The sequence below is a fragment of the Amaranthus tricolor genome, chromosome 5, assembly GCF_026212465.1.
Source record: "Amaranthus tricolor cultivar Red isolate AtriRed21 chromosome 5, ASM2621246v1, whole genome shotgun sequence".
Classification (NCBI taxonomy): Eukaryota; Viridiplantae; Streptophyta; class Magnoliopsida; order Caryophyllales; family Amaranthaceae; genus Amaranthus; species Amaranthus tricolor.
Genome location: NC_080051.1, coordinates 23,475,846 through 23,491,965, shown reverse-complemented (window position 1 = coordinate 23,491,965; position 16,120 = coordinate 23,475,846). Strand labels below are relative to the sequence as shown.

Below are 16,120 nucleotides of genomic sequence, written 5' to 3'. Positions count from 1 at the left end.
GATTTTTCAACAAAAATTACACTAGTTTGTTTTATTCATATTACTATCGTTTATTACCACCTACCAAATGAGTCGTTAGGGTAAATCTTTTAAGGAAAGCGTCTTATCTTGACAGGGGAAACAGATGGGGTGCCACAAAAGAGGCCCAAGAAGATGATCATCATTAACTAGAGTAGAAAGATACAAACCCAAGTTCCAGACCAAGTCCAAGCATCATCAACAAGAGTATAATTGAAAGCCATAATTTTTTGCTTCATTGTTTGCTTAAGGTGTATAATCTTCATTGTAAACTTGTAGTCTACTTTTCAATCGCATTAGTCTTGTATCATTCTAAAATCTATATCATAAGTCATGTCCAAACAATGAATGAGTGTCTAAACTTTGCCTCTTAAGCCACACATTTCACTCATTTAGCCAAAAAAAATAGTAGAGACACAACAATTAACTTCAACCAATTGAAATTATAGTGAAAATTAGTACATAAATAGCGTACATAAACACATATAAAAAGCAAAAAGTAAAAAGCAAAAAAGTTTTGTATGGACTTAATTCACATTTTCTTTAGGCTCTCGAGTTGTACGTTAGAGCTTCCGCTGACATATTTTTTTTCACGTTAGTACTGTTTTCTGTTTAGTTATATTTCTTTATCGACGTAACGTTGACGATCCTAGAGAAGACTTTTCTCTAGAGCCCAAGGAGTAAACTGGAATTTGTATTTTCATATGGATTAACGAGTCACTTAAACCGGGGCGTTACAATTATATTCATTTGATTATAATCTTTTTGGTCTACAAATTAATAAAGTCTATAATGTAACTAAGTTCATACATATATAATGCACATAAAATTCAAATAATAAATCATTAATAAGTTCATAAATGATATTTCTAATACCAACATCAACATTTCTAATAATATATGATGTACATCAAATTCAACTAATTCAATATGCTCATCAACAACAATACTTCAATAAACAACATAAAGCTATGAAAACAATTAAACATTACCTTGAATAGTTATGGATGATTAAGAAGAGTTTTGATTTAAGAACTAGTAACCTACATTTGAGAAAATAACCAAACTTCATCAAAACCCAAAAAAACGATATATATACATATATACTAAAAAAAACGCATAAAAGTTTACCTTTGTGCAAGCTAGAGTATCCCAGACTAATTTTGAAGTGCCAAATTGAAAGAGGAATGCAAGAATTGATAGATTGAAGCTAGTCTAATAGTGGTTTTGTAAGGGGAATGTCGAGTAGTATAAGATATGGTTTTGAGAATTGGGGAAAATGGGAACGGAGGGAGCTGCTGTACGTATTTGTGGAGAATGTTGTTCGCAATTAGTCTAAAATAAGTCAACAAATGTTCGTAGTTAGTAACTGCGAACAATTAGTTTGTTTTTTTTGACCTGTTCGCACGCTTACTTTTGGAAATAAGTTAAAACGTATCCTATTTCGTTCATTTTGTTGTTAATTTGTCATAATCATTTCAATTTTTCACATACAACTCTATAAAAGTTCCTTCACTGAAATATTTGATAAAAAGAAATCAGAAATTTCTCCTTACAAATAAGGCACCAAATAAAGAGGAGACTCCATTGACCAATTCGATGGAAATATTTAAAATTGATGTTATGAATGCCAATTTTATAATTCATATGAAATAATTACGGTGGTTACCACTAATAAAATTAAAAGTTGAATTATAGTATGTTAGCTAAGTATATATAATAGGAAAATTTACCCAGAATAATCCAACCTATTTACGATTTTCCTACAATAATCCCAACTATTGATTAATCATGAATAATCCCAACTATTGACTCACTTAACCTGTGTTGTTGTTACTTTACCTACAACTGGTTTTATAGGTAAATTTATTATTTTTCCTTTTTGTTAAAATTAAAAAAAAAACTTGCAACTACTCAATTACTCTCATTCATCTCTCCTATAAACCCATTAAAGTATCAATGTATCATATCCAATTTCTTCTGAAATTTTGAAGAAGTACAGCACAATTTCGCGAAGGAAAACTCAATTACTCTCATCTCCAAGGTATTTGATGCTAGTCGACCTTTCAAATGGTAAGTGAAAGCTTTAAATTTCTGCAATTTTTTTAATTGAACCCTATATGATTCTGATTTTTTTTTAAATTTAATTGTTGTTAATAGGGTAGTTTATTTGATGAAGTTACTCTAAAATGGTGGTATGATGGGGTGTTCAAGAAAAATAAGGTTGGAGTAGAGTCTGTGGGTGGTATGTGTAAAACAATTAGTGTAGACCCAGACAAAATTTCTTGGTTTGAACTCAAAGGGATTGTTGAGCAAGATGTGGGTTACAAATCTCCCTTTACCCTATACTATTTGCATCCTACTTCTATGGCTTTTGAGGATGGGTTGAGGAAAATCAATGATGATGAATCTGTGGGTGAAATGGCTAAGGCTGTTATTGAGTCTAAGGCAATAGATGTATATGTAGTGAATAATATGGATGATGACAACCTCACTAAATTACTAGGGAAAGCAACTGGGAACTTGGATGGAGACAATGGTTTATTGGTTTCAAGGAAGAAATTGACTCCTAGTAAGCCACATAAGAGTAAGACTCGTGGTCCCCACAAATTAACTAAGAAGCCTAACCCACCATCCATTTCAGATGCTTTAATTGAATCTGAAAACCAAGTTGCTGTGCAAAGTATTAACTCAGATCTTCCTTCAACCTCTATACTAGAAAATACTTGTAGATTTGTCCCCATTGAAAGTGGGCTTTCTGAAGATGAGCTGAACTTTCATAATGATTGGTTTGAGACTATTCCTAGTTCTGATGCAAAGTTAAATGAGGCTATTGATGAAGTTAATGGAGGTGAAGATGAGGTACGTGAAGGAAGTGATGAAGTTTTTGAAGAAGGTGATGATAGTGAAGATCTGGACTATATTTTCTCAGATGAGGAAGATTGTGAAGGAGATGAGTCACTGGATCTTGTATTAACCGAAGACTTGTCAGTGGAAGAGGATGATGGTGGTGTCCAATCTAATCTACAAATTGGTGAGTACCCTCTAAATGATGTACTTTCTGATTATGAAAATAGTGATGATGAAACTGAAACACCTGTTGTAGTTCATGATAAGACTGACTTTAGAAAGTTTAAATGGTGTGTTGGAATTGTGTTTGGTAATTCTTTAGAATTTAGACAAGCTGTTATTAAATATGTTGTTGCTCAAGGTAGAAATGTTACCATATGTGCGAGTGACAAAAAAAGATTGCAAAGGCTTGGAGTAAGATGTGTTATGGGTTGTCCATTTAAGATTTTTGCTAGTTGGGATAAGAGGACAACTTCTTATGTTGTAAAGACAGTTGATGGTACACATACATGTCAGAGGAATATGGATTCCAATAGGCAGTTTAAGGCCGCTTGGTGTGCTGAGGAGTTACTTGACTTGTTCAAAAGCAGATCGCACATTCCATCTTCAGAAATTGTTGAAATCGTCAGGAAAAAATATAGAATAATTATTACTAGAGGCTTTGCTTATAAGATTAAATATGTCGCACATAGAAAGTTGCATGGTTCAATGAAGCAACATTATTGCAAACTCATGAGTTATATACAAGCTTTGAACAATAGTAGCCCAAATAGCCAATTTTGTGTTGTCACCGATGAGAAGACAAAGCCACCTACATTCCAACGATTGTTTGTGTGTTTTGAAGGTGTTAAGGAAGGTTGGATTAATGGATGTAAGAGGGTTTTGTGCATTGATGGATGTTTCATCAAAACATTCTTGGGTGGGATGTTGCTTAGTGCAGTTGGAAGGGATCCGAACGAGCAAATGTATCCATTAGTATGGGCTGTGGTTGAAGGTGAAAATAATGATTCATGGCAGTGGTTCCTTGCTGAGCTTAAAAAATGTGTTCCACATGCGAATGGCACGGGATGGACTATCATTTCAGATGAACATCCGGTTAGTATACTGACATATAACATATCATTGCATTCTGTCTACTTAAACTGATGCTGCACATCATTGCATTCTGAGCTTAAACTGATGCATATACTGCTGCACATCATTCCATATACTGATGCACATTATGTTTACATTGCACATTATGTTTACATTACAACATATACTAATTATAGCATATTCTGGTGCATACATTACATTGCAAAGTATCTTAAGGGCTGTAAAGCTTGAACTACCAAATGCCGAACATAGACATTGTGCGAGGCATATATACACCAATTGGAACAAGTCTTTCAAGGGTGAAGAAATGAAGTTATTATTTTGGAGGTGTGCAAAAGCTTACAATGAAGCTGATTTTTGCGAGGCAATTAGTGATATGGAGAAGGTAAACCCTCTTGCTGTCGAGGCGTTTAAGCTTGCAAATCCGCACCTATTCTGTCGAGCTTATGTGAAGGTGGATTCCAAGTGTGATGTGATTTTGAGTAACATGGCAGAAACGTTCAATAATTATATCATGCACGCAAGATCAAAACACTTGATCGACATGCTTGATGACATTAGGACTATGTTAATGAAGAGACTAGCTACGAAGAAGGAACAATGTGCAACTAAATGGAGTGGAGTTTTAGCTTTATTAGACAAAGAGAAAGAAGAAACTTCAAATTGTACTGTACTGCCATCAACACCTGCTGTTTTCCAAATTGCTCATCACATTGATGTTTTGCAAGTAGACATCGAAAAAAGGTCGTGCACTTGTAGAAAATGGGATCTAAAAGGGATACCTTGTTGCCATGGTGTTGCTGCCATATGTTACTTGCATAGAGATGTGGAGTCCTATGTGGATGAATCTTACACAAAAGCTGCATACATAAGGGCTTACGGAGGAAGCATAGCTCCTTGTGTAGGGCAGCGTTATTGGCCTAAAGTTAATGCGCCTATTGATCCACCTCTAATAAAAATTGGTCCTGGAAGACCAAGAAAGAGTAGAATAAAAAGTCCTTATGAAGACCCAAAGAAACCAGGGAAGCTCAGTAGATATGGCATGCAAATGAGCTGCGACATTTGTAAATCCACTACGCACAACAAACGAAAGTGCCCTGAAAAAGGCAAATCCGTTGAAAATGAAGAACTAACATTGAAAAGAAGTAGAGGAAGACCAAGACATGAAGCAAATCCTACAACACCACAGTCACAACCATCGCGCCCATCCCATCATGATTTATCTGCAAATCCAGGTGCAATAGGAAGAGGTGGTAGAAGGATTCAAACAGGTCAAGGAAGTAGAGGTGGTTCTGTGACTGGTAGTCGTAGTAAAGAAAGTACACATGGTTCTGTTACTACCATCGAAACAGTAAGTCAACGAGGAAGGGGTACCACGAAAAGAAAGTCAATCCACACAAAATATTATCGTAACTCAGGCATCTGCAACAAACCAATGATGAATGTGTAGTTTGATAGTAGTTTGACTGTAATGTAACTACTTATTCCAACACTTATGAGCTTTTGGGAATGTAATATGCAGTGTGTATTTTTGGACAAATTTAATATGTAAGGTTAATGATGAATGTAATTTGCATTTACATATTTAGCAAGTTCTATTTTCGCGACCCATTTCTAGCAGTTTGTAGTTTGGCATTCACACCATGATTACATCTTGGGGTTTCTCTTGGAATTGAACTCCTACTTGAACAACAATTGGAATAAGTGATGCTTTTCATGAAAGAAATTAGGGATTAATTTGATGGAAAAGGAAAGTTAAAAAAAATGAATGATTAAGAAGCTGTTGCTGCTTCTCCATCAATGGAGGTCTTCAAAATATAAAGGGAATGAAGAAGGTGGAAGACGACTAACGGGCAGAAAATTACCTGCTGCACCGGTAAAAACAAAAGCAACAACAACACAGGTTAAGTGAGTCAATAGTTGGGATTATTCATGGTTAATCAATAGTTGAGATTATTGTAGGAAAATCGTGAATAGGTTGGATTATTCTGAATAAATTTTCCTATATAATACTCGTGCCATGCACAAGTACATTAAAATTAGGTTTATATTTTTTTAATTTGGAGTATAACCAAAAATATTAAAATATAAGAAAAATATTCATATTAATAATTCAATCTATTTTGCCATACGCTTAAAATGAACCCAATTTTTTATTATTCTCAAATGATTTCACTTATTTATTGCACGTGTCAATTTAAATTACACCCAATCTAAATAAAAATCAATATTTCAATGGACGAGAAGAGTTATTTGAAGAAGTATAAACATTTATATAAAAAAGGTGAAGTTTTAAGATGTTTTAATTGAAAAATAAAATCTCAATTTATGTTATTGTTATTTTAGTAAACATGTTAAACGAATTAACACATGTTCTTGTTGGAAGATTTATGGTATGTTGGAAGATTTATGGTACGCAACACACCTGTGCATTTGTTTGTGATGCTACACTTCGTTTTATTGACACAAGTGTATTCATATGAAACTACATATTTGTGCAATTAATGGCCACATAAGAAGATGATGATTAAATGCGATTTCTCCATGAATACATGATCACTAAAAAATGCAAGTAAGACACTTTCATTCTCTTATTATTTTATTGTTGATTTAATTATTCATATAAATATATATCATTCAGATTATATTCTAGCACCAAGAGTGCAGTGAGACTTGACATATCTCTTTGTGTATCTTTATATACATTTTATGATGCATTCGTCAAAAAAGTAACACAAAAGAAAAATTTAAGAGCGTCTTCAATCTACATTGGGTTTCCAATTGTCTTAAAAGGCTAAACCAATCTTAAAGTACATCATATTATTTTTATTTGTGTTGAACAAGTTCGAAATCTTAAACAAATCGAAGGGAAAAGGAAAATAAAAAGAAATCCATATTTTGAAAATATTATAGTCCGACCCACAAAAAACCGTTTTTTTAAGAGTCCGTCTCTCACAAGTCGCAACAATTAGACTATAATATTAATTGTCTATTCATGAATGATTCTATGCCTATAGACATTCTTTTGAAGATCAAGAGAATCAAACAACATTCTAGTGGTGGCAAAATCACTCCTAAACAAAAGTGCAAAAATATCTCAATAAAAAAAATCCTAAATAAACAAAAGTGAAAGAACAAAGTGAGAATAAAAAATAAGTGAAAGCCAAAAAAAGAGAAAAATGATGCTAAACCCATGGCGCCGCGCTAGGGAGCAAGTTGAGTAGTTGTAGTAGTAAATACTAAAAAGGGTTTAGTAGAAGGTAGACTTGCTCTATGCTTTCCTGCCCGTCCCACAAAAAACACTGCCAAAATCCTTGAACAACCGCCAACTTTTCCAGGGTTTTGAACATTCAATGATAACTAAATCCGAAAAGTGTAAACCCTAACAAATAGTTTTTGTTTTTTGGGGAAAAGTCTCTATCTTTTTGACATTGCTCTTGTTTTTCAAGAGTTGCACCGGATTGGATTAACCAAAGAAATATCTTACCAACTATCTTAATCTTTCTCAAATGATCCAAAAATCTCCCTCTCAGGTATGCCCCACAATTTATCTATCTATTTTCCTTCACTTTTTTTTTTTTTTTTTTTTTTTTTTTTTTTTTTAAATTTTGACTTTTGCGTTTTTTAATTTTATTTTAATTTTTCTTGCCGTTTTTTATATTTTATTTTGAATTTTTTGAATTGGGTTTTTGTTGATTTGAGTTTTAATTCTGTAAAAATTGTGATAAAATGGTTTCGGAATTGAATTTGCAGAATAATAAGCAGTTGGTTTTTGGAGATGTATATGGAGTGGTTATGCTCCCTGAAAAAAAGGGGATTAATAAAGAACAGAACTTGGATCTTAAATTACAACTTCCTGATATTAGCATACCATTCAAGGTAAATCTCTTGCCTTTTGCTTGGTTTTTATGTCTTATTTGTTCAAGCATTTTTTTTTTGGGTGTTTGGTTTGTTATGCGTGCCAAACTGATCAAATGTGTTTCGATCAGAATTCATTTTTGCTATGTTTGGGTATGTTGATTATATTAGGAAATTTAGAATTGACTAAATTAAGTACTTAATAGACCAAAAAAAAAAAAATTTAAATTTGTATTTGAGCAAATTCCACCCTTTTTATTAGTAAAAGTAGAGAATTGGAGAATTACTTTTCAAACATTCTCATTATCAAATTGAAACTTGCAATTTGAAATGAAATACATTGCCAAACACAACCTTAGATGGAATGTTGGATGAATGACTAAAATATATGGTTATTGGTTATTCAGTGTTTGAACTAGCTATAAATAATCTTTTTTTTTTTAATATGGTATTAAGTTATTGTGGAAAGAGGATTTATTGGATCAAAGTAGGCAATTGGTACAGTTTAACACAATTCGTCTAACTCGGTTTTGGAATTCGCAATTTGCTCTAAATGGTGCAAAATTATGCCAAAACTGACCATAATTCTCTTTTTACGATTCACATAACTGGTTTAGTGTCTATCAATTCAATTCAATGTGTACCGTACCTGATAGAAAGATTTCTCTGATTTGGTTCAGGAGTTTCTTAAAAAAAGAGAAGTAGGCGAGTTTCTCAGTGGTGCTCTGGCAGGGGCAATGACCAAGGCTGTTTTGGCACCTCTTGAAACTATCAGGTTTGTATATATCTTATGGATAATCTGCATTAGTGTCCAATCTATGGTGTAAAAATAAGGCCACATCGCATCGCACCAGCCGCATTGTAAAGCTTTTCAAAATAAACGAACGTATATTCCCCGTGTTGTAATGGTGTGGAAAAACTGCGCTTAAGGCTGTATCAAGAGATATCTTATGGCTTCGACCTATATTTAGGCGTTATGATAACCGTATCACTTACATTACCGCATTACTGTTTCGTTATCGTGATCGTGACCGTTACCGCATTTTTACACTATGGTCCAATCAACTAAATACATTCTGTTTCAAAATTCTTAAATTTGAAGGCTATCTTTCCTTTTGTTGATAAGGTTGTGGGATCGAAAAATAGATGTGTAACAGCTGCTTCTACATGTTGGAATGGTGCCTGCTTGTACTGGCAATGCTTATAGTTTTAATGAGCTTTTCATGTCTTTAGTTTTGTGTTGCTATTATTCACCCGACATATTCACCTGACCTTATAACCGAACTAAATTTGACCCGACTTAAAAATGGATTTATAATTATGTAAAAACCAATATGAACACAAGACTTGATTTTGAACCAACCCAAAACACTTAACCTGAAATCGACCGATGACCCGAATGAACACCCCTACTTGCAATTCTTAATAAATTATGTGAACGTAGTCATGATGTTGGAAATGACTAGAATTGGCGATGGCTGCTTTATCAAAGCTGTTGAAGTCTTCAATAGAGATTTATTTTTCCTGCTACAATGCTGATTTAGTGCTGCTTACAAGCGTATACCTCATTCCGATTTCCGATAGTAGTCGACTGTTGTCTGTAAATGTCGGTGTCGGGGGAGCTTTTTGACTGTTTAATGTGTTATTGTCATCTAAGTCATCTAAGTTTTTGACTGATAAAGACTTTCATATTGTTTCAAATTAATGGTGAACCGTGAACCTAATCTGTCCGTACTTTTTTCCTCTTTCCACGTTTAATTTCTTTCAGGACAAGAATGGTTGTTGGCGTTGGCTCCAAAAGTATACCCGGAAATTTCCTAGAGGTCATTAATCAGCAGGGTTGGCAAGGTCTCTGGGCCGGAAATACTATTAATATGCTGCGAATAATCCCTACTCAGGCAATCGAACTTGGAACATTTGAGTGGGTCAAGCGAACAATGACATTAAGCCAAGAAAAATGGCATCGTCATGGAGATCCCAAAATTCAATTTGGCGACATTACTTTAAGCCTTCCTCTCTCGTGGCTGTCCCCGGTGGGTTTGGCAGGTGCTGCAGCTGGAATCGCTGGCACACTTGCCTGTCATCCTCTTGAAGTAGTTAAGGTACTCGAACTGAAACCGTACCATGTACTTATACGATTTTCATCATGTGTAGGAGTGATTTCAAAAACATTGATGTTTGACTTTTTCATGGCAGGATCGATTGACCATCAGACCTCAGGATTACCCGAATTTAACGGTTGCACTTGGTAAAATTTACAAAGATGGTGGTGTTCAAGCCTTGTATTCTGGCATTGCTCCAACTCTTGTCGGGATGCTCCCATATAGTACATGCTATTATTTTATGTACGACAAATTGAAGACGTCTTACTGTGGTGCACATAAGAAGAAGAAACTGAACCGAGCAGAATTGCTTTTAATCGGAGCTATTTCAGGTGAATCGTTAAGTCCTTATTTTATTTTTTATACAAGTAAATTGATTAAAGCTCCTCTCGAGTTGCTTATGTATTTGTCATTTTTTGAGAGAGGGTTCATGCCCAATACAGATGGAATTGTGGCTTATTACTTCTTAGATTCTACCCATCTTTTCGTTGATCAAAATTTATTTGATGTTGCGTTTTTCTTGATCCGAAAGCATGATTAGCACCCCCATATAATCATTCTGTTTGTATATTTTTACTAGGTCTTACCGCAAGCACGATTAGCTTCCCGCTTGAGGTAGCTAGGAAAAGATTGATGGTAGGAGCATTGCAAGGAAAATGCCCGCCAAACATGGCTGCAGCGCTTGCAGAAGTAGTCCGTGAAGAAGGCGTAATGGGGCTGTATAGAGGTTGGGGCGCCAGCACTTTTAAAGTGATGCCAAACTCGGGCATTACCTGGATGTTTTATGAAGCCTGGAAAGATATTCTTCTTGTTGAAAAACGCCATTTTTAAACGACATGAAATCTTTCGTCCCCTTCTTTATAATGGGACGACATTTAACATACCACTATGCTGGCTGGTTTATAACAGATTTTTGCTATTGCGCTTCCAAATACAGCCATAATGTTTGGCTGTGCAACATTAGAGAAGAATTAAGATGAGAATCATGGGTTAGCTTAGTGGTTGAAAGCTGTTTCTTTTATTCTCGTGACATGAGTTTGAGAAGGTTTAATTCTTTTTTATTCTGCATGTAGGAATTTTCTAGCTCAACTTTAAATAAAAAAAAAAGAAATTATTAGCAAAAGTAGATGTATTGATGTTCATTAAGAATCGTAGTAGACTGATAATACAATTTTGTTTCATAAAAAATTTGCTTGCTTTTGTTAATTGCCTATAATGCTTGCTGTGAATGGTTTCTTGAAGCACATTCCAATCGGCTTTAGGTTGTAGGTGCATTGTTAGAGATGACATTTGGGTTGATTAGAGTTCAGTTTTGTCAATGTCGGTTTTGAAAGTTCGTAGTCAAGTAAAAGACGGGTTTGTGTTTGATCTGAATGATTCGGGTCAAAATCAATCTAGTACGTTTAAGTCGAGTTGATTATGTGTCGTATTTGTTTAAAATTTCGATTAGGGCTTAGTTTGGTGAAAGTTTAAGTTTGATTGAAGTTTGGTATAATTTCAAGTCGTTTAAAACAAATTAAAAATTTAGGCAAATATTGTATAACAGGAATATAACAAGAAACTCCATCACTCGTACAATACGAACCAGAAGGGCTGCTCACAAGGCTGAGATGAAAGCTGGATACAAGAGCTCTTAGCAAGCAATGATGAAGGGGTCTAACTTGGATTTCCAACATTCTTAACGACTCACTAAGCTATGATCTAGCTAGCGCACAAGAATTGATTATTGAAATCAAAGGAGGACATGCCGTTTTCAAGTTTCTGGCCGTAAGAACAAAGAACGTGAAATTGAAGAAGCAAAATTGCAAACTCGTGCTAACATTGAGCAATCAGATGATCAAATATCTAGAGTTCTTGCTTTGGATCTATTAATCAATCAAAATTGTGATTACGATCGAGGACAATTAGAATTTGTACACCTGAATAATTGATAATTATAATTTGATTTTCTTCATGTACGATTATAGCCGAGGATCAGTTTGCTGTGTACTAATCCTGGATCTCTCCAGCATTCTCTCTTCTCGACAGATATTGAGAAAGTCGACTGCTGAGAGGCAGTGAGCTCTCGACAAACATGTAGAGACAAATTAAACACAAACCTGGATATAGATTCAAAACAACTCCGTTAGCCATGAATGCAAAGCACATCATATATCTGATACTGAAATCAAGGTCGAATAATGCCAAGTAATATAAGCAATTGAAAACAACGAGGTGATATAAAAAGAAACGACAAAGCAAAATGAGTTAGGCTGATGCACCATCGAGTATAGAGGTCCATTTCCATACAAAACAAGAACCCGAAAGAAAATTTTAGTTAATTTTATGTTAAAATAACGAGAATCACGTACATTTCAACATAGAAGTACTAGAATAGATTGGAAAACATTCCATCTTCAACACAGTAGCATAATTTACTAGCTGATTTGCCTTTTGAAAACGTAATTCGCTCAAGTTTGCCCAAGAATAGTTCAAAACCGACAATAATTTGCTTTTTTCTATTTACGATTTACAAGGAGATTAGCGAATTATGTGAAAGCTTCAACATAGCCGCATGAAGCAAAAAGATTAGTATGTTAAAAGGATTTCTATTGAGGAGTTGGGAGTATATTTTGTCAGAGTATCACTGCATGCGATTTTAGGGACACTTTCCTTTTGTAGGCATGGGAGTATACACCGTTGTGTGCTTTCTTTTCGTGGTTCAGAAAAGTTGAAGAGTACAACTATCCCGCGAGTGGTCTCGTAAGACGCATAGAAAATGATACTGCACTTCATAAAAATGCAAGAGTATAACAGAACATTTTCTTCTCTCGAGCCTAGAGTCTCATTGGCTGTAACCTCTATCTTGAGGTTATGGTCTACTGTTTTCTATTGCTTCCCAGGCATTGATTATAGCTTCTATGAGCAGGATACAATTGGTATAATGATGATGATGTTTAGCTTCAACCGACTAACGTGCATGCAAGTTTAAAGTTGCAACAAAGAACCACCATTAACTTGGCACATCATGAGTTCACGACCAACTAAAGAACATAATACCAAATGAAAGGTAAAAGAAGGTACCAGCATAAGCAACTGTAACCCCAGAAACCAGCCTTCCAAGAACTGATAAAAGGTAGAGACTGACAACCACCTGAAAGATGAATAAAACGGGAAAGTACATATTATTGAGGGATCCAAAAAAACAATTGATAAGAGAATGAAAGTTATCAACATTCAACACCCCCTTCGTAATTAAATTTCTACACTTCATAGGAATTTATGGTTGCCCAAAAAATGTCAGTCTAACAAGAAATTTCTTGAAACAACCAAACACCTCTAACAATGTACTTCTACCATAAGGTTTTTCCACACTTCATTCTTAATTTCCCCCCATATTCTCACAATGAACATAAACAGAAGCAGTAAAAAACGTTCATAGAACACACTGCACACATCAATATAAATAAGTGAAAATAAATGTTTATTCGTGTAAAAATTAGTACTCATACCCTAATAAAGAGCTTCTTATCATGACCCGCCGCAGCGACACGAAGAACAGACTCAGCGGCCCCAACTGTATTGGCCAAACACGCGAAAACCCCATTTGCAGTGTCTTGGGAAATCTGCCACTCTAATGGATCCACGGGAACCCTGCATTTCATAATCAATCCTATATATAGTAAGGTAAACAAATTATATAAATCAAAATTTCAAAATTGAAGTCATCACCCATAATTCAGAAAAATATACTCAGACTTGAATTAAACCCAATTGAGAAAATAATTGAACCCTAGAGGCTAGAGCTCAAGTTTTCAAAGTTATAGCACGGAAGCACAAATTATAGCACTCAGATTTTCTAAATTTCAAAATCATAGCACGGGAAGCACAAATTTCAAGAGTCAAAATTTCAAAATTTCAAAATTGAAGTGATCATCCTTAATTCAGAAAAGTATACCCAATTGAGAAAGTAATTGCACCCTAGAACTCAAAATTTGAAAATTATAGAACTCAAAATTTCAAATTATGAAATTGAGTGATGACCCATAATTCAGAAAAGTATATCCAGATTTAATCAAAACCCAATTGTGAAAATAATTGAACCCTAGAAAGAAATAGAAAAATCAAGAAATTAATTGAAAAAAAAACAAGAAAAGGAAAGAGAAAGAATACTAACGAAATATTGAAGTGGCGAAAGAGGAGGCCGAGAATGGCGAGAGAGCAAAGGATGACAAGGAAGACATCGGAGAGAAGGGAGAGAAAAGTAGAGTTACGGAAAGTACAATGGTAGTAAATCAATGTTCCACTTATCAACATTACTATTGCTTTTCCCCCTTGTCCTTGCCATTGCTGCTTTTCATGCCCATCTTCTTCCATTGCTTATTTGCTCTTAAAAACTTGAGATAATTTTCCTAGTCTTTTCTGTTTTTTTGTTTAAAGGATACCTTTTATTTTCAAAGTCGTCCTCTTATATTTTGAGCTTTTTTTTTTCAAAGGTCTTTTATGTTGAACTTGTGCACAAATAAAGTTCTACTCCTAGTATAAATTAATACTATTGTTATTATTACTATCACAAATTATTGTGTGAGACAGTCTCACAATGAGACATTCTCTATTTATGTGTTTAAGAGCCGAACATATTAAATTACTAGCATATGAACTCTTTGTTTCGAAATATGTTTTTTTCACAAAAATAGCTCACATAATAAAATGAGAGAAGACCAAATTCAGTAAGTTAATTTTTTTTAGCAACTTATATAATTTAATTTAAATCTTCTTATATATAATTTCTAATATAGAAACTCATGCAATGGACATTAGTATTGATATTTATTAGGAAAAATTATTTCTAAAAGCCAACCTTTCGGCCATCTGCAAATAAAAGGCCAACGTTTCATTTATTTTATAAAAATCCAACCTTTTGCTCATTTTTGCAAAGAAAGAGTTATTTTACTGGTCATCGGTAAAATTATTAAATTCCTATATCAACCAAGTCATAGCTATCAGTTTGACTTATTTACCATCTTCTTCTTCTTCTTCCTCTTCTTCTTCACACATGCAATTACCTTCTTTAACCAAAAATAATCTAACCTTTAGCATTTCTGTAGTGGAGGTTTAAACACAATTTTAAGGTAACTTTTATTTCTTGGGTATTACAAAGGAGATTTCGAGAAAAACATCACAACAAAAGTAGATTATTAACTTTAAATTCTCAATTGATACTTCATTGTTTGACTGATAATTGTTCGAATTTTGCTTATAGATTAGGTTTCACTCTTAAGGTTGATCCTTATGTTCTCATCCAGCATACCACATTGTGCCTCTAGCTCTATCAATTTTCCAAAACATTACATCTAAATTTTCTAGAAATTTGAATTGTTTTTTCCATTCAAAGAAGGACACAATCACCATTCTAAAAAAAAATAAAAACAAAATTAACACTTTTATACAATAACAACTTAAATACAAAGGAACTTTATCAACTTATTGGCCAATTTGGGCAAGAGTAGAATTTCTCTCCTATGTTTGGCTCCCTACGGACAGTTCTTAATTTCTCCGTTAAGTTGGGATAACATCTTAACATTACCCGAGTTTACACTGTGTCCACAAGAAGAAGATTTGCACCCACTCATTTGCAGCTTCAACGAACAGGGAGAATGAAGAGTGTGAGAGAAAACAGATAAAGACATTGAATGAACATTTTCAGAGAAAGTGAAGAGTTTAGGTTAAAATATTAATTTCTTTTACTTTTTTGAATTATCAAGGTTAACCGGTTACAGTTAGTAAGCATTATTTGGAAACTCTTTCTTTGCAAAAATGAGTTAAATGTTGGATTTTTAAAAAATAAATGAGTAAAAGGTTGGATTTTTAAAAAATAAATGAAATGTTGGCCCTTTATTTGTGGATGGCCAAAAGGTTGACTTTTTAGAAATAATTTTTCCTTATTATTATTAAAATGAAATTTTTAAAATTTAATTCAAATACTATTATATTTTATCAAGTTCAAATTTTTCTATAAAAAAGTGATAATCTAATGTATCAATTTTAGATTAAATTTTAGAATAGAGAATTGGATGTGAAAATTTGCAAAAAATAAGATGTTTTTGACTTTATTTAAAAAACAAGCTTCGTTTAAACTTTTTTCCCAAAATAAGCGTCCTTGGCTCAAAAGCTAGGCTTGGTGTATAGTCGCTCTTATTAACAGCGAATTAAAAGAA

General features: G+C 33.9%; 2 protein-coding genes across 2 annotated transcripts; one reads left to right on the top strand and one right to left on the bottom strand.

Annotated features, from left to right (window-relative positions):
• Nucleotides 1-7,019: 7,019 nt before the first annotated feature.
• Nucleotides 7,020-11,106, top strand: LOC130813207 (probable mitochondrial adenine nucleotide transporter BTL1). Its single transcript, XM_057678982.1, has 6 exons — nucleotides 7,020-7,496; nucleotides 7,717-7,842; nucleotides 8,502-8,596; nucleotides 9,590-9,923; nucleotides 10,018-10,255; nucleotides 10,504-11,106. Exons 1-6 carry the CDS (start codon nucleotides 7,473-7,475, stop codon nucleotides 10,752-10,754), a joined length of 1,068 nt encoding a protein of 355 aa, XP_057534965.1. The 5' UTR covers nucleotides 7,020-7,472; the 3' UTR covers nucleotides 10,755-11,106.
• Nucleotides 11,107-11,298: 192 nt separating this feature from the next.
• Nucleotides 11,299-14,399, bottom strand: LOC130813208 (reticulon-like protein B23). The gene is made up of 4 exons (XM_057678983.1): nucleotides 14,080-14,399; nucleotides 13,415-13,556; nucleotides 12,987-13,056; nucleotides 11,299-12,022 (listed from the first exon to the last, which is right to left on the bottom strand). The coding sequence occupies exons 1-4, from the start codon at nucleotides 14,277-14,279 to the stop codon at nucleotides 11,913-11,915; spliced, it is 522 nt and encodes a 173-aa protein (XP_057534966.1). The 5' UTR covers nucleotides 14,280-14,399; the 3' UTR covers nucleotides 11,299-11,912.
• Between the last annotated feature and the right edge of the window lie 1,721 nt (nucleotides 14,400-16,120).